This window comes from Aquarana catesbeiana, linkage group LG02 (assembly GCF_042186555.1).
Source record: "Aquarana catesbeiana isolate 2022-GZ linkage group LG02, ASM4218655v1, whole genome shotgun sequence".
NCBI classification, from domain to species: domain Eukaryota; kingdom Metazoa; phylum Chordata; class Amphibia; order Anura; family Ranidae; genus Aquarana; species Aquarana catesbeiana.
The window spans coordinates 808,902,546-808,921,814 of record NC_133325.1 but is presented as its reverse complement, the minus strand read 5'-3'; the positions used below and the strand labels follow the sequence as shown (position 1 = coordinate 808,921,814).

The 19,269-nt window shown below is 41.6% G+C and overlaps 1 protein-coding gene across 1 annotated transcript in view; it reads right to left on the bottom strand.

Annotated features, from left to right (window-relative positions):
• Positions 1 to 19,269, bottom strand: part of LOC141130160 (uncharacterized) — a 147,903-nt gene that overhangs the window by 67,198 nt on the left and 61,436 nt on the right. The window contains exon 2 of the mRNA XM_073618107.1: positions 573 to 800. Coding sequence (XP_073474208.1) covers positions 573 to 780 — 208 coding nt within the window. The 5' untranslated portion in view covers positions 781 to 800. The remainder of the gene's footprint in view (positions 1 to 572; positions 801 to 19,269) is intronic.

Genomic DNA, 19,269 nt, shown 5'->3' with positions numbered 1-19,269 from the left:
TTATGTTGGAGTTAAGCCACCCAGGATTTTTTTTAGCTCTTTTAAATTTATTTCCCATTGGGATACACTGGCCAATACCTTTATTTAATATGCTCTTGAAGCACTCCCATTTTTCTTCCGTGTTCTTTGTTTCTAGGATTTTATCCCATTCAATATCTTCTAGCAAGGAGCGCAGTTTAGGGAAATTGGCTCTTTTGAAATTCAGTGTCTTTGTATTACCCTTGTGTTTCCTATACTTTGTGTCTGTCCGTCACATAAAATCCTAATACTTTTTCAAGGCACTGTAGCTATGGGCAGGCTGGTTGTACTATAGTTGATCTATCATGCCATCGTTGCCGGTGGCTATAGACTCCAGCAGTGATCATTGATTGTATTCTGCCAGTGGGAAAGGCTCCTTGCCAGCAGAACACAATAGCGCTATGGGAGGGATTCCCCCATCAACACTGACTGTGTTGATGGGGAATTGAGCAATTTTCTTTTCTTCAACCTGTAGTTGAAGGAAAGAAAACTGCTATATGGATTGCCTCAGGATGTATGTATAAACTCCAGAGATGTCTCTGTCTCTCACTCACCTGCACAGGAGATGTTGATGGATCTACTTAGATTATTGATCTGATTGGTGACATCACAGCGAAGGTTTCCGGAGACCGGAGGAGGAAGAGTTACCCGGTTGTGTGAGGAGACGGATCTTCCATCCAAACTCCAGGAATACCGAGGATCTGATCCTTTCACCGAACATTCCGCAACTGCGCTGCCATTCGGGAGACAGGAGGAGTTCATAGTGATGTCAGAGAGGGGGGCTGGTGGGACAGAATTCCAGGATATGGTTAGTCAGAGTAATGACATACATAGAAACTGAGACTTATCACAATAGCCTTATAGGAATATGAAGTCTGCTAGGGCTACCCTCTCCTTCTGACAGTTCCAGTTACCTGGTTATCATGCTGATCCTCTGACTACCACTGTCCTGAAACTAATATATTGTTTGCGAACTCTGGCTTTGCTCTGACTTCACTTGATGCATGCTTGCTCTGGATCAGAGACTTGCAATCTAGAACAGGCCATAGATAGATCAAAATTCGGCCAGTTCTGCAGGGACCATTTTGATCCATTTGTGGCCACTGCATTTGAACAGAGACCCCCCCCCCCCGTCAGAATACAATAGCACATGGGGGAGGATTCCCCCATCCCCCTCAAATATGTGGATGGGGGAGTTGGTTTATTTTTTGTTAAGCCTGCTGGCTTAATGAAAAAACTGAACCATGTATGGCCAGCTTTAAGATACTGAAACAAATTTATAAGATAATTTTACAAATGTAAGAAAATCTTAAGAAATGGAAGACCCCTCCTTCACCATACATGGGAGGAACATCTCCAAATCCAAGATGAGGTAATTTCCTCCTCCCAGTTATAAGGTGTATGATGGTTTCCCCATAGCTGACCAGTATGAACATTCAATGGGCACTGGTTTCCTCTGAATGACTGTATCCTCATAAACAAGTTCTATATTTCCCCATCTCTCAATGCTGGAGGAGACTGGAAATCCACCATTAGTCTGTCCAATATGACATCTCCTTCCCCCAACCTGGGGGATAGCACGAGGCTGTACACCAGATATCTAAGATTTTATAAATTGGGTTCATTGAATGTTTTAGACTGGTTATCGGTCGGGGGGGGGGGGGGGGGGAGTTGGTTCCGGGGCTCCTCAGATCACAGAGTGTTTGGGAAATCATTTCTGCAGAAAGTTTGGGGTTTAGGTGATCCCCTTCATTGGTTAACTTAACTCAATAAAGACACAAGCTTTCAAGATAACGTAATCTCTGCAGGCTTCACAGAATTCTGGAAATGGTTCTGAAACCCAAATATCTATACACAGAGTTACAATTACATTTTTGTGGCGCATTTAAAAAGAAAATGCAACTGTATCTTCTTGAGGTAAGGCTATTGTAAAGGGTTGGCCAATGTAGAATTGTTATTCTAAATTCATCATTCATCATGCAATAATTAGATTTATGCAAGCTTGCAAATATTAAATATTTTAAAAATTATTTTTATTATTAACCCCATCGATACTGGGTACTTTTACCCCTTTCCTGCCCAGACCAATTTTCAGCTTTCAGTGCTGTCACACTTTGAATGACAATTGCGCGGTCATGTAACACTGTACAAATATGACATTTTTATTATTTTTTTCACACAAATAGAGATTTATTTTCGTGGTATTTAATCACCACTGGGTTTTTTGGGTTTTTTTGCTAAATAAACAAAAAAAAAAGACAAAAAGAATTAAGAAAAAAAAAGTGTTTTTCTTTGTTTCTGTTATAAAATTTTGCAAATAAATAATCTTTCTTTATAACTTTAGGTCAAAATGTATTCTGCTGCATTTCTTTGGTGAAAATAACCCAAATCAGTGTATATTATTCAGTCGGTAGGAAAGTTACACAAACTACGGGATATATATCTGAATATTGATGTACTGACGGCCGATCTCATTTCTTGAGGCCCTAAAATGTCAGGACAGTACAAATACCCCTTTTTGGAATATAGACAGTCCAATGTATTTAGTAAGAGGCATGGCAAATTTTTTGAAGTTGTAATTTTTGTCATAATTTTTGGGAAAATGAAAAAATTTAGAAAAAAAAAATCCCTTTTTTCATTTACATCCTGTCACCAGTGCAGTACAGCGACTGGTGTGGCGGTGATCAGGGAAACTGACTGGTGACAGTATGTAAGAAATACATGTTTTTTTTATTAAATGTTTTACTTTTTGTACGATTTTGTTTTTTAACACACTGTGAAAAGAGCAATACAGTGTTACCATACTAATCTGGGGAACTGATCAGGTTTTTTTTTTTTTTCCTTGTTTTTTTACACATTAGACGTGCAGAACAGAAAAATTTGTTACTTTCATTTCGGATATACAGTATTCGTTAGGTTACTAATTCTGTTTCAGAATCTGTTTAGTGTCATTTTGTTTATTCATTTTCTAATGAATTCCAAATTTTCAGAATGATTGGAATTCAGATTGGTCAAAAAATGATTGACCAATTCAAATTCTCTGTGAAGAATAGCTGGTTGTTAAGCAGTGGGCCAGGAAGCCGGCCACCACGTCCTTAACAACCGGTGAGTCATCAGCTGTCAGCAGGCTTCCCCACTGAGAGATAAATGTAGAGAAAAGAATGCCGGCAATAGAAAGTTCTGAAAAAAACAGCATGGGGTCCCCCCAATCCATACCAGGCCCTAAAAAACAATGTTCTCCGATGTAGATCCATCTCACGCCACCTGCCACACCCAAAAAAAGAAAAAAAAACCCTTTGGCTTCGTTGAATGCTTCCCGCGGACTGCCTGCTCCTACATTTGACATTATTTATATAGCTAAGGGGAGGAGTCACCCAATAACCTAGTGGCCCCTTGTGGTGTAATGGACCAAGAATGCCCCAGTCAGTAACCTCACAGGGGGAGGGGTCCCCCGCTGATGTAACTGGGTGACTCCGCCCCTTGGCTATTTAAGAAAATGTCAGACGGAGAAGGCAGAGCCCCCCCTACTCTAAAGCACCCCCCCATGTTGAGGGCATGTGGCTTGGTATGGTTCAGGAAGGGCGCTTGCTTGTCTCCCCCCTTCCTGGTTTTCTGGGCTGCCTGCTCGGATAAGGGCTTGGTATGGATTTTTGGGGGGACCCCACACATTTTTTTTATTTTGGCGTGGGGTACCCCTTAGAATCCAACCAGACCTGAAAGTCCTGGTATGGATTGGGGGGAACCCCACGCTTTTATTTTTTTTGGAATCTTCTATTGCCGGCAATGCTTTGTTTACATTTCAGCTATCAGTGGGGAAGCCCGCTGACAGCTGATGAGTCATCGGTTGTTAAGGATTTGGCAGCTGGCTTCCAGTCCCGCTGCTTAACCACTTCAGCCCCGGAAGGATTTACCTCCTTCCTGACCAGAGCACTTTTTACAATTTGGCACTGCGTCGCTTTAACTGCTAATTGCGTGGTCATGCAATGCTGTACCCAAACGAAATTTGCGTCCTTTTCTTCCCACAAATAGAGCTTTCTTTTGATGATGATGATGATCACCTCTATCGTTTTTATTTTTTGCGCTATACACGGAAAAAGACCGAAAATTTTGAAAAAAATGATATTTTCTACTTTTTGTTATAAAAAAATCCAATAAACTCAATTTTAGTCATACATTTAGGCCAAAATGTATTTGGCCACATGTCTTTGGTAAAAAAATGTCAATAAGTGTATATTTATTGGTTTGCGCAAAAGTTATAGCGCCTACAAACTAGGGTACATTTTCTGGAATTTACACAGCCTTTAATTTATGACTGCCTATGTCATTTCTTGAGGTGCTAAAATGGCAGGGCGGTACAAACCCCCCCAAATGACCCCATTTTGGAAAGTAGACACCCCAAGGAAATTGCTGAGAGGCATGTTGAGCCCATTGAATATTCATTTTTTTTTGTCCCAAGTGATTGAATAATGACAAAAAAAAATTACAAAAAGTTGTCACTAAATGATATATTGCTCACACAGGCCATGGGCCTATGTGGAATTGCACCCCAAAATATATTCAGCTGCTTCTCCTGAGTACGAGGATACCACATGTGTGGGACTTTTTGGGAGCCTAGCCACGTACGGGGCTCCAAAAACCAATCACTGCCTTCAGGATTTCTAAGGGCGTAAATTTTTGATTTTACTCCTCACTACCTATCACAGTTTTGAAGGCCATAAAATGCCCAGATGGCATAAACCCCCCCCCCAAATGACCCCATTTTGGAAAGTAGACACCCCAAGCTATTTGCTTTGAGGCATGTTGAGTCCATGGAATATTTTATATTTTGACACAAGTTGCGGGAAAGTGACACATTTTTTTTATTCTTTTTGCACAAAGTTGTCACTAAATGATATATTGCTCACACAGGCCATGGGCATATGTGGAATTGCACCCCAAAATACATTTAGCTGCTTCTCCTGAGTACGGGGATACCACATGTGTGGGACTTTTTAGGAGCCTAGCCGCGTACGGGGCCCCGAAAACCAATCACCGCCTTCAGGATTTCTAAGGGTGTAAATTTTTGATTTCACTCTTCACTGCCTATCACAGTTTCGGAGGCCATGGAATGCCCAGGTGGCACAACCCCCCCCCCCCCCCAAATGACCCCATTTTGGAAAGTAGACAACCCAAGCTATTTGCTGAGAGGCATGGTGAGTATTTTGCAGCTCTCATTTGTTTTTGAAAATGAAGAAAGACAAGAAAAAACATTTTTTTTTCTTTTTTCAATTTTCAAAACTTTGTGACAAAAAGTGAGGTCTGCAAAATACTCACTATACCTCTCAGCAAATAGCTTGGGGTATCTACTTTCCAAAATGGGGTCATTTGGGGTTTTCTTTGCAACCTGGGCATTCCATGGCCTCCGAAACTGTGATAGGCAGTGAAGAGTGAAATCAAAAATTTACGCCCTTAGAAAGCCTGTAGGCGTTGCTTGGTTTTCGGGGTCCCATGCGCGGTTAGGCTCCTAAAAAGTCTCACACATGTGGTATCCCCGTACTCAGGAGAAGCAACAGAATGTATTTTGGGGTGTAATTTCACATATTCCCATGGCATGTTTGATCAATATATCATTTAGTGACAACTTTGTGCAAAAAAAAAAAAAAAAAAAATTGTCTCTTTCCCGTAACTTGTGTCACAATATAAATTATTCCATGGACTCAACATGCCTCTCAGCAAATAGCTTGGGGTGTCTGCTTTCCAAAATGGGGTCATTTGGGGGGGGTTTGAACTGTCCTGGCATTTTATGCACAACATTTAGAAGCTTATGTCACACATCACCCTCTCTTCTAACCACTTGAAGACAAAGCCCTTTCTGACACTTTTTTGATTACATAAAAAATATTTTTTTTTTTGCAAGAAAATTACTTTGAACCCCCAAACATTATATATTTTTTTAAAGCAAATGCCCTACAGATTAAAATGGTGGGTGTTTCATTTTTTTTTTCACACAGTATTTGCACAGCGATTTTTCAAACGCATTTTTTGGGGAAAAAACACACTTTTTTAACCACTTCAGCCCGGACCATTATGCTGCCTAAGGACCAGAGGTCTTTTTCCAAATTGGCACTGCGTCGCTTTAACTGCTAATTGCGCGGTCATGCAATGCTGTACCCAAACGAAATTTGAATAATGACAAAAAAAAAAAATATTTACAAAAAGTTGTCACTAAATGATATATTGCTCACACAGGCCATGGGCCTATGTGGAATTTCACCCCAAAATACATTCAGCTGCTTCTCCTGAGTACGGGGATACCACATGTGTGGGACTTTTTGGGAACCTAGCTGCGTACGGGGCCCCGAAAACCAATCACCGCCTTCAGGATTTCTAAAGGTGTAAATTTTTGATTTCACTCCTCACTACCTATCACAGTTTTGAAGGCCATAAAATGCCCAGATGGCACAAACCTCCCCCCCCAAATGACCCCATTTTGGAAAGTAGACACCCCAAGCTATTTGCTGAGAGGCATGTTGAGTCCATGGAATATTTTATATTTTGACACAAGTTGCGGGAAAGTGACACATTTTTTTTTTTTTTGCACAAAGTTGTCACTAAATGATATATTGCTCACACAGGCCATGGGAATATGTGGAATTGCACCCCAAAATACATTTAGCTGCTTCTCCTGAGTATGGGGATACCATATGTGTGGGACTTTTTGGGAGCCTAGCCGCGTACGGGGCCCCGAAAAACAATCACCGCCTTCAGGATTTCTAAGGGTGTAAATTTTTGATTTCACTCCTCACTACCTATCACAGTTTCGGAGGCCATGAAATGCCCAGGTGGCACAAAACCCCCCCAAATGACCCCATTTTGGAAAGTAGACACCCCAAGCTATTTGCTGAGAGGCATGGTGAGTATTGTGTCTCAATATAAAATATTCCATGGACTCGACATGACTCTCAGCAAATAGCTTGGGGTGTCTACTTTCCAAAATGGGGTCATTTGGGGGGGTTTTGAACTGTCCTGACATTTATGCACAACATTTAGAAGCTTATTTTTATTATTAACCCCATCGATACTGGGTACTTTTACCCCTTTCCTGCCCAGACCAATTTTCAGCTTTCAGTGCTGTCACACTTTGAATGACAATTGCGCGGTCATGTAACACTGTACAAATATGACATTTTTATTATTTTTTTCACACAAATAGAGATTTATTTTCGTGGTATTTAATCACCACTGGGTTTTTTGGTTTTTTTTTTGCTAAATAAACAAAAAAAAAGACAAAAAGAATTAAGAAAAAAAAAGTGTTTTTCTTTGTTTCTGTTATAAAATTTTGCAAATAAATAATCTTTCTTTATAACTTTAGGTCAAAATGTATTCTGCTGCATTTCTTTGGTGAAAATAACCCAAATCAGTGTATATTATTCAGTCGGTAGGAAAGTTACACAAACTACGGGATATATATCTGAATATTGATGTACTGACGGCCGATCTCATTTCTTGAGGCCCTAAAATGTCAGGACAGTACAAATACCCCTTTTTGGAATATAGACAGTCCAATGTATTTAGTAAGAGGCATGGCAAATTTTTTGAAGTTGTAATTTTTGTCATAATTTTTGGGAAAATGAAAAAATTTAGAAAAAAAAAATCCCTTTTTTCATTTACATCCTGTCACCAGTGCAGTACAGCGACTGGTGTGGCGGTGATCAGGGAAACTGACTGGTGACAGTATGTAAGAAATACATGTTTTTTTTATTAAATGTTTTACTTTTTGTACGATTTTGTTTTTTAACACACTGTGAAAAGAGCAATACAGTGTTACCATACTAATCTGGGGAACTGATCAGGTTTTTTTTTTTTCCTTGTTTTTTTACACATTAGACGTGCAGAACAGAAAAATTTGTTACTTTCATTTCGGATATACAGTATTCGTTAGGTTACTAATTCTGTTTCAGAATCTGTTTAGTGTCATTTTGTTTATTCATTTTCTAATGAATTCCAAATTTTCAGAATGATTGGAATTCAGATTGGTCAAAAAATGATTGACCAATTCAAATTCTCTGTGAAGAATAGCTGGTTGTTAAGCAGTGGGCCAGGAAGCCGGCCACCACGTCCTTAACAACCGGTGAGTCATCAGCTGTCAGCAAGCTTCCCCACTGAGAGATAAATGTAGAGAAAAGAATGCCGGCAATAGAAAGTTCTGAAAAAAACAGCATGGGGTCCCCCCAATCCATACCAGGCCCTAAAAAACAATGTTCTCCGATGTAGATCCATCTCACGCCACCTGCCACACCCAAAAAAAGAAAAAAAAACCCTTTGGCTTCGTTGAATGCTTCCCGCGGACTGCCTGCTCCTACATTTGACATTATTTATATAGCTAAGGGGAGGAGTCACCCAATAACCTAGTGGCCCCTTGTGGTGTAATGGACCAAGAATGCCCCAGTCAGTAACCTCACAGGGGGAGGGGTCCCCCGCTGATGTAACTGGGTGACTCCGCCCCTTGGCTATTTAAGAAAATGTCAGACGGAGAAGGCAGAGCCCCCCCTACTCTAAAGCACCCCCCCATGTTGAGGGCATGTGGCTTGGTATGGTTCAGGAAGGGCGCTTGCTTGTCTCCCCCCTTCCTGGTTTTCTGGGCTGCCTGCTCGGATAAGGGCTTGGTATGGATTTTTGGGGGGACCCCACACATTTTTTTTATTTTGGCGTGGGGTACCCCTTAGAATCCAACCAGACCTGAAAGTCCTGGTATGGATTGGGGGGAACCCCACGCTTTTATTTTTTTTGGAATCTTCTATTGCCGGCAATGCTTTGTTTACATTTCAGCTATCAGTGGGGAAGCCCGCTGACAGCTGATGAGTCATCGGTTGTTAAGGATTTGGCAGCTGGCTTCCAGTCCCGCTGCTTAACCACTTCAGCCCCGGAAGGATTTACCCCCTTCCTGACCAGAGCACTTTTTACAATTTGGCACTGCGTCGCTTTAACTGCTAATTGCGCGGTCATGCAATGCTGTACCCAAACGAAATTTGCGTCCTTTTCTTCCCACAAATAGAGCTTTCTTTTGATGATGATGATGATCACCTCTATCGTTTTTATTTTTTGCGCTATACACGGAAAAAGACCGAAAATTTTGAAAAAAATGATATTTTCTACTTTTTGTTATAAAAAAATCCAATAAACTCAATTTTAGTCATACATTTAGGCCAAAATGTATTTGGCCACATGTCTTTGGTAAAAAAATGTCAATAAGCGTATATTTATTGGTTTGCGCAAAAGTTATAGCGCCTACAAACTAGGGTACATTTTCTGGAATTTACACAGCCTTTAATTTATGACTGCCTATGTCATTTCTTGAGGTGCTGAAATGGCAGGGCGGTACAAACCCCCCCAAATGACCCCATTTTGGAAAGTAGACACCCCAAGAAAATTGCTGAGAGGCATGTTGAGCCCATTGAATATTCATTTTTTTTTGTCCCAAGTGATTGAATAATGACAAAAAAAAATTACAAAAAGTTGTCACTAAATGATATATTGCTCACACAGGCCATGGGCCTATGTGGAATTGCACCCCAAAATATATTCAGCTGCTTCTCCTGAGTACGAGGATACCACATGTGTGGGACTTTTTGGGAGCCTAGCCACGTACGGGGCTCCAAAAACCAATCACTGCCTTCAGGATTTCTAAGGGCGTAAATTTTTGATTTTACTCCTCACTACCTATCACAGTTTTGAAGGCCATAAAATGCCCAGATGGCATAAACCCCCCCCCAAATGACCCCATTTTGGAAAGTAGACACCCCAAGCTATTTGCTTTGAGGCATGTTGAGTCCATGGAATATTTTATATTTTGACACAAGTTGCGGGAAAGTGACACATTTTTTTTATTCTTTTTGCACAAAGTTGTCACTAAATGATATATTGCTCACACAGGCCATGGGCATATGTGGAATTGCACCCCAAAATACATTTAGCTGCTTCTCCTGAGTACGGGGATACCACATGTGTGGTCACCGCCTTCAGGATTTCTAAGGGTGTAAATTTTTGATTTCACTCTTCACTGCCTATCACAGTTTCGGAGGCCATGGAATGCCCAGGTGGCACAACCCCCCCCCCCCCAAATGACCCCATTTTGGAAAGTAGACAACCCAAGCTATTTGCTGAGAGGCATGGTGAGTATTTTGCAGCTCTCATTTGTTTTTGAAAATGAAGAAAGACAAGAAAAAACATTTTTTTTCTTTTTTCAATTTTCAAAACTTTGTGACAAAAAGTGAGGTCTGCAAAATACTCACTATACCTCTCAGCAAATAGCTTGGGGTATCTACTTTCCAAAATGGGGTCATTTGGGGTTTTCTTTGCAACCTGGGCATTCCATGGCCTCCGAAACTGTGATAGGCAGTGAAGAGTGAAATCAAAAATTTACGCCCTTAGAAAGCCTGAAGGCGGTGCTTGGTTTTCGGGGTCCCATGCGCGGTTAGGCTCCCAAAAAGTCTCACACATGTGGTATCCCCATACTCAGGAGAAGCAACAGAATGTATTTTGGGGTGTAATTTCACATATTCCCATGGCATGTTTGATCAATATATAATTTAGTCACAACTTTGTGCAAAAAAAAAAAAAATTGTCTCTTTCCCGTAACTTGTGTCACAATATAAAATATTTCATGGACTCAACATGCCTCTCAGCAAATAGCTTGGGGTGTCTGCTTTCCAAAATGGGGTCATTTGGGGGGGTTTGAACTGTCCTGGCATTTTATGCACAACATTTAGAAGCTTATGTCACACATCACCCACTCTTCTAACCACTTGAAGACAAAGCCCTTTCTGACACTTTTTTGATTACATAAAAAATATTTTTTTTTTGCAAGAAAATTACTTTGAACCCCCAAACATTATATATTTTTTTAAAGCAAATGCCCTACAGATTAAAATGGTGGGTGTTTCATTTTTTTTTTCACACAGTATTTGCACAGCGATTTTTCAAACGCATTTTTTGGGGAAAAAACACACTTTTTTAACCACTTCAGCCCGGACCATTATGCTGCCTAAGGACCAGAGGTCTTTTTCCAAATTGGCACTGCGTCGCTTTAACTGCTAATTGCGCGGTCATGCAATGCTGTACCCAAACGAAATTTGAATAATGACAAAAAAAAAAAATATTTACAAAAAGTTGTCACTAAATGATATATTGCTCACACAGGCCATGGGCCTATGTGGAATTTCACCCCAAAATACATTCAGCTGCTTCTCCTGAGTACGGGGATACCACATGTGTGGGACTTTTTGGGAACCTAGCTGCGTACGGGGCCCCGAAAACCAATCACCGCCTTCAGGATTTCTAAAGGTGTAAATTTTTGATTTCACTCCTCACTACCTATCACAGTTTTGAAGGCCATAAAATGCCCAGATGGCACAAACCTCCCCCCCCAAATGACCCCATTTTGGAAAGTAGACACCCCAAGCTATTTGCTGAGAGGCATGTTGAGTCCATGGAATATTTTATATTTTGACACAAGTTGCGGGAAAGTGACACATTTTTTTTTTTTTTTCACAAAGTTGTCACTAAATGATATATTGCTCACACAGGCCATGGGAATAAGTGGAATTGCACCCCAAAATACGTTTATCTGCTTCTCCTGAGTATGGGGATACCACATGTGTGGGACTTTTTGGGAGCCTAGCCGCGTACGGGGCCCCGAAAAACAATCACCGCCTTCAGGATTTCTAAGGGTGTAAATTTTTGATTTCACTCTTCACTGCCTATCACAGTTTCGGAGGCCATGAAATGCCCAGGTGGCACAAAACCCCCCCAAATGACCCCATTTTGGAAAGTAGACACCCCAAGCTATTTGCTGAGAGGCATGGTGAGTATTGTGTCTCAATATAAAATATTCCATGGACTCGACATGACTTTCAGCAAATAGCTTGGGGTGTCTACTTTCCAAAATGGGGTCATTTGGGGGGGTTTTGAACTGTCCTGACATTTATGCACAACATTTAGAAGCTTATGTCACACATCACCCTCTCTTCTAACCACTTGAAGACAAAGCCCTTTCTGACACTTTTTCTTTACATGAAAAAATTATTTTTTTTGCAAGAAAATTACTTTGAACCCCCAAACATTATATATTCTTTTAAAGCAAATGCCCTACAGATTAAAATGGTGGGTGTTTATTTTTTTTTCACACAGTATTTGCGCAGCGATTTTTCAAACGCATTTTTTGGGGAAAAAACACACTTTTTTAAATTTTAATGCACTAAAACACACGATATTGCCCAAATGTTTGATGAAATAAAAAAGATGATCTTAGGCCGAGTACATGGATACCAAACATGACTTGCTTTACAATTGCGCACAAACGTGCAGTGGCAACAAACTAAATACATTTTTAAAAGCCTTTAAAAGCCTTTACAGGTTACCACTTTAGATTTACAGAGGAGGTCTACTGCTAAAATTATTGCCCTCAATCTGATCTTCGCGGTGATACCTCACATGCATGGTGCAATTGCTGTTTACATTTGACGACAGACCGCCGCTTGCGTTCGCCTTAGCGCGAGAGCAGGGGGGACAGGGGTGCTTTTTTTTTTTCTTTTTTTTTTTTCTTTATTATTTTTTTTGCTTTTTTATATTATTTTTAAACTGTTCCTTTCATTTTTTTTAAAAATCATTTTTATTGTTATCTCACGGAATGTAAATATCCCCTATGATAGCAATAGGTAATGACAGGTACTCTTTTTTGAAAAAATTGGGGTCTATTAGACCCTAGATCTCTCCTCTGCCCTCAAAGCATCTGACCACACCAAGATCAGTGTGATAAAATGCTTTCCCAATTTCCCAATGGTGCTATTTACATCTGTCGAAATCTAAGTCATGAAATGCTCATAGCTTCCGGTTTCTTAGGCCATAGAGATGTTTGGAGCCACTCTGGTCTCTGATCAGCTCTATGGTCAGCTGGCTGAATCACCGGCTGCATTCTCAGGTTCCCTGTTGAGACAGGAGAGCCAGAGAAAAACATGGAAGACGGCGGGGGGGGGCATTCCCTCCGACAGCTTGTAAAAGTAGTCTAGAGGCTAATTAGCCACTAGGATTGCTTTTACATGAAAGCCGACCGCTGGCTGAAAAGAATGATACCAAGATGATACCTAAACCTGCAGGCATAATTCTGGTATAACCACTCAAAGTCGTGAATGGCGTACCTGAAGACAAAAAAATGGTTAACAATAAAACACAGTAAACGGTAAAGTATAAAAAATTGCATACCTGAAAAGCAAACATAATAAAACATAATAACAATAAAACATTGCAGAAAAGAATACAGTAAAAAAGAGCAGAACAATAGAGAGAGAGAATAGAGAGAGAGACTAGAGAGAGAGAGAACAATAAAACGACTATTTTTTTTTATTTTATATATATATATATTTTTTTTTTACACTTTTTTTGTAACTGTAACTTTTATAACGGTAACCGGTTCCAGGTTCGGGTCTCTCAAAATGCGATGGCATCTTGGGAGACCCTGTGAAAGTGTGCCTAGTCTGTGCAATGCTGTACCCTACGCTAATACTCAACTAGTGAATGGTAGCGTTCAAAACATTCACCAATGCAAAGACCAGGATTGTCAGGACAGGAGGGACAATAATAGCGGGTGTCACGTCTATATCCGCGCTTGCTGCAGACACGACATCTTTTTTGGGGGGGTTCGTTGGGTAGGGGTACTCGGGAGGACATAAAGAAAATGCCTCTCATGCAGCCGACTGCATTTGGTTGGGGATGTGAATGGGGGAAGTACGGGCGCTGCAGAAGTGGTGGGTTCCCAATTAGGATTGGCGAATGCCGCAGGAAGGGCACTATGGGCACGACGGGCCTGTGTTTGTCTTCTTGGTGGCAGCAGGACACTACTTGTGCTTGCCACCTCACCAGCTTGAACTGCACTTATGGGACTCGCCACGTCACCAAGTGTTACTGCAGTGCTGGTTTGACTACGACCGGGGTGTACTAGGCCGCTGGCGCTTGCTAGTTCACCAAAACGCTACCAAAAAAACTGTTGGCGATCGCAGGGATCAGGCCTGACTCTGCGAACGCTGCAGTTATGCGTTTAGTGTTTTGTAAGTGTCAGTGATCGATCGATACTGCACTTGGGTGGGCTGGGCTGGGCGGAGGGGCAAAACACAGGTGCTAGCAGGTATCTGGGCTGATCCCGCTAACACTGCGTTTTTGGGAACCCTAAACTGCTGGGGACGCTAGTATAGATCTGATCAGATATTGATCCGTACAGATACTATACCACTAAGGGAGGCGTATGCTGCGTGCGTGGGTGTTAGCGGTACTGGCGCTAATCTGACGCTGCCTGGGGCGACGCATATCACTGCCGGGCGATTAGGGGGCTAAACTTTTATTAGGTAATAAACGGTGGGTGCCCTGACACTATAAAAAATAAACGAACTAACCAACGTCGCCCGTAACAGTTATACGGTGATCAGTGGTGAAAGGGTTAACTAGGGGGCAATCTAGGGGTTAAAACATTTATTAGGTAGTATATGGGGGTCCCTGTCGCTATAAAACGCTGACGGCGAACCTAAATATTTACGTCCCTAACTAGCGTCAACAGCGACACTAATACAGCGATCAGAAAAATGATCGCTTAGTGACACTGGTGATGGGGGGTGATCAAGGGGTTAAAACTTTATTAGGGGGGGTTAGGGGGGTACCCTAGACCTAAAGAGGGCTAACACACTAACTGTCACAAACTGACACCAATGCAGTAATCAGAAAAAAAAAAAAACTGCTTGGTGTCAGTGTGACGGGGGGGGGGGGGGGGTGGGGGTGATTGGGGGGTGATTGGGGGGCGATCGGGGGGGGGGTCGGGGGTGTAAAGTATGCCTGGCATGTTCTACTGTGTGTGTGTGTTGTGCAACTCACTCAGATGTCTTCTCTCCTCAGCGCCGGAACGGAAACTGCCGAGCCGAGGAGAGATGACATCACATCCCCTGCCTGTGTGTACAACACACAGGCAGGGGACGATTCTCATTGGCTGGGAGCGATATATATATGAATTCATACAGTTCTGTATAACTACCTTTTATACTGCTATTTACTGTGTCATGTATATTTATGAATTTATGACAGTTTTGCCATGTGTGCATCTACTGTATATTGTGTTATTACTCCATTCATGATATGTACCATTGTAATGTATTTATCTTCATTTGATGTCAATTAAAACATGTTTAAAACACAATTTTACCTTAACCAGTCAAAAGCCTCATTCAAAGTCCCAATTCTCTTTTTGTCGAGTTGGATCGGCTGGTCCAGCAGGAGATAGATATCAGGCTCTGCAATGGCACGCAGAGCAGGGATATTTAGGGGACACAACAGAATGCTCCCTGGAGGGATATGACTTTGGTGGCCCTGGATTGCTGTGGGAGAGCCTTACAAATGTTTTTGTGTTTTTGGCAATGAAGGAATAACCTACCCTGGAGGACTTGCAATAATACCGAGAGGCTATGCTCAGTCTTGTAGGGGTCTCAGAGCTTAAACCTGATCTGGAATATTTGCTAAGGAAAGAACAGCATCTGGAAAGGGCATACAGGGAACTGGTAGAACACATTCGGCTCATCACGGATCTGGTGGACCGATTACTGGGAGGGGCTTGGAATACCCGGCTGTCATGGTGCACATTGGCACCAATGACAAAGTCAGAGGCAGATGGAGTGAACTAAAGAACAATTTTAGGGACTTAGGAGCTAAATTGAGGAAAAGGACCTCCAAGGTAGTATTCTCAGGAATACTACCGGTACCTCCAGCCACACCGGAAAGGCAGAGGGAGATTAGGGAAGTAAACAAGTGGCTTAGTAGCTGGTGTAGTAAGGAGGGGTTTGGATTCCTGGAGAACTGGGCCGACTTCTCAGTAGATCACCAGTACTATAGAAGGGATGGACTGCACCTAAATGAGGAGGGTGCAGATCTGCTGGGAGTGAAGATGGCCAAAAAGTTAGAGGGATTTTTAAACTAGATGACGGGGGAGAGGGTCTAGAAGTAGAGATTGTCAGCAATAAACATATTCCAGAGGGTAGTATTGGGGGCATTAGTGGTAGGTTGACTAAAGCACATAAACAGAAGGTAAGTATAGTAGCAAGTCCTATTTGCAATCTCGGAACACCCAATAAGAGGACAATATGCGACCGGTCTAAACTACGTGGCATGTTCACCAATTTCAGGAGCATGGCGGACAAGATGGGTGAACTAGAGATACTGTTTTACGAGGGGGATTTGGATTTTATGGGAACTTCAGAGACCTAGTTCAACAGCTCTCATGATTGGCTGGCAAACATTCAAGGAAGATTAATTGGATGCCTGGATCAATCAAATATAATATGTAAATAAATTAGTCCATTAGTATTATCAATCACTCAGCTCTGGGAAGCCCACAGAGATGCAGTCCCAGCGACCCCCGTTCCATGTTGGAGATGTATATGCATTGCTTTTTGGAAGAAATGATCCTGTGCTAGATTGCTCTATGCACATCCCTGTATCAACAAATTATTCTCAGTTTTTCAGTTGATTAAGCAGACTAGCCTTTCATTTGTACTGAAGGGATTCATATCTTTACAACATTGCTCTGAGCTGCATTTCAATTTACCCTGCACATGAGTACATGGCGGTCAGCTGTTGATCACCTTACTCAACACACCAAAAACACCTAATACTGCCACCTGATCATTCATATTTAATTAATAATTTAGAAGCTTCCTCTTCTGGCTAAGGAATAATAAATTCACCTAGAGGACTTTATTTCCATCCATTTGAGATTCTGATGATCATTTTGTACATATGAGTGTTAGTTTGTGAGTGTGTGGTGTATGCGCAGCTGCATCCCCCAGTTTTTAAACACGACAACGTTCTCTTTTTAATTACCGGTATGTCATTACTGTAGTGTGTCTTTTTCTACATAATAAAATAAAATAATAAAGTTAATCAATCTTAGTGTCCTTACTGACCCTCTTGGGAGAACCCCTTTTTTTCTCCCCTTTTTTGTATTGGCAACCATTCAAGGGTATACCCTTTATCGCAGGGATAGAGAGGGTAAAATGGGGGGAGGGGTATGTCTTTATATCAAGAACATCGATATCAATCAATATCAAGACATCAATAAGGCAGCTAGGGAGGAGGTGGAAATCCTTATGGGTAGAGCTCCAAAGGGATGAAGCTAAGGGGAAAATAATACTTGGAGTATGCTATAGGCCCCCTAACCTGAGGGAGGAGGGTGAGACGGACCTCCTATCACAATCTGGATTAGCAGCAAGGACAGGAAGTGTTATTATAATGGGGGATTTTACTTATCCAGACATAGACTGGGCGGAGGGAACCACACATTTGTCTAAGGCTCACCAGTTCCTAAATGTCTTGCAGGGCAAGTAGAAACAAGGGGTTACTAGATCTAGTGATTACCAACAATACAGACCTGATCACGGATGTGGAAATACGGGGCAATTTAGGAAACAGCGATCACAGGTCAATTGGCTTCAGTATAAATCACACAAATAGGGAACACAAGGGGAACACAAAGACACTGAATTTCAAAAGAGCCAACTTCCCTAAACTACAAGCCTTGCTAGAATATATAAATTGGGATAAAATCTTAGAAACAAAGAACGCGGAAGAGAGATGGGCATTAGCCAGTGTATCCCATTGGGAAATAAATTTAAAAGAACAAAGAAAAGTCCTGGATGGCTTAACTCCAATGTAAAAATGCATATAAAAGCAAAGGAGAAGGCCTTCAAAAAATACAAGGCTGAGGGATCATCATCAGCATTCAGACTTTACAAAGAATGCAGCAAGAAATGTAAGGGTGCAATTAGGGCGGCTAAGATAGAACTTGAAAGACACATAGCGGAGGAGAGCAAAAAAATCCCAAGAAATTATTTAAGTATGTAAATCTGGTTACAAAGGATGGGGAGATGGCGAAGGTATTGTATTTATTCTTCTTCTCAGTCTTCACGAGTGAATCGGGGGCTTCAGTAACCAAAACTGCAGTGTTTATCCTTATGACACATCACAGGAAGCACCTCCATGGTTAACAGAGGACAGAATTACAATTAGACATGGGAAACCTAACATTAATAAATCACCAGGAACAGATGGCTTGCATCCGAGGGTACTTAGGGAACTCAGTCAAGTAATTGCCAGACCATTGTTCCTAAATTTTACTGACAGTCTACTGACTGGAATGATACCAGCTGATTAGAGAAAAGCCAATGTAGCACCAATATTTAAAAAAGGGCCATAATACATCCCTGGGAATTACAGACCAGTTAGCCTAACATCAATAGTATGTAAGCTATTGGAGGGGATGATAAGGGACTATATACAAGATTTTAGTAAGGAGAACGGTCTCATAGCAGTAATCAGCATGGATTCATGAAGAATCGTTTTTGCCAAACCAACCTATTAACATTCTATGAGGAGGTGAGTGGCCATCTAGATAAAGGAAGGCCCGTAGACGTAGTGTATCTGGATTTTGCAAAAGCATTTGACACAGTTTCCCATAAACGTTTGCTGTACAAGTGATGAGACTGTAAAGTCATGGAATGGACCATAGGGTGAGTACATGGATTGAAAACTGGCTACAAGGGCGAGTTCAGAGGGTGGTAATAAACGGGGAGTACTCAGAATGGTCAGGGGTGGGATGTGGGATCCCCCAGGGTTCTGTGCTGGGACCAATCCTGTTTAATGTGTTCATAAACGACCTGGAGGATGGGGTAAACAGTTCAATCTCTGTATTTGCGGACGATACTAAGCTAAGTAGGGCAATAACTTCTCCGCAGGATGTGGAAACCTTGCAAGAAGATTTGAACAAATTAATGGGATAGACAACTACATGGCAAATGAGGTTTAATGTAGAAAAATGTAAAATAATGCATTTGGGTGGCAAAAATATGAATGCAATCTATACACTGAGGGGAGAACCTCTGGGGGGATCTAGGATGGAAAAGGACCTGGGGTTCCTAGTAGATGATAGGTTCAGCAATGGCATGCAATGCCAAGCTGCTGCTAACAAAGCAAACAGAATATTGGCATGCATTAAAAAGGGGATTAACTCCAAGGATAAAGCGATAATTCTCCCACTCTACAAGACTTTGGTCCAGCCTCACCTGAAGTATGCTGTCCAGTTCTGGGCACCAGTCCTAAGGAAGGGTGTACTGGAAATGGAGCGAGTACAAAGAAGGGCAACAAAGCTAATAAAGGGTCTGGAGGGATATACAATGTAATACTGAC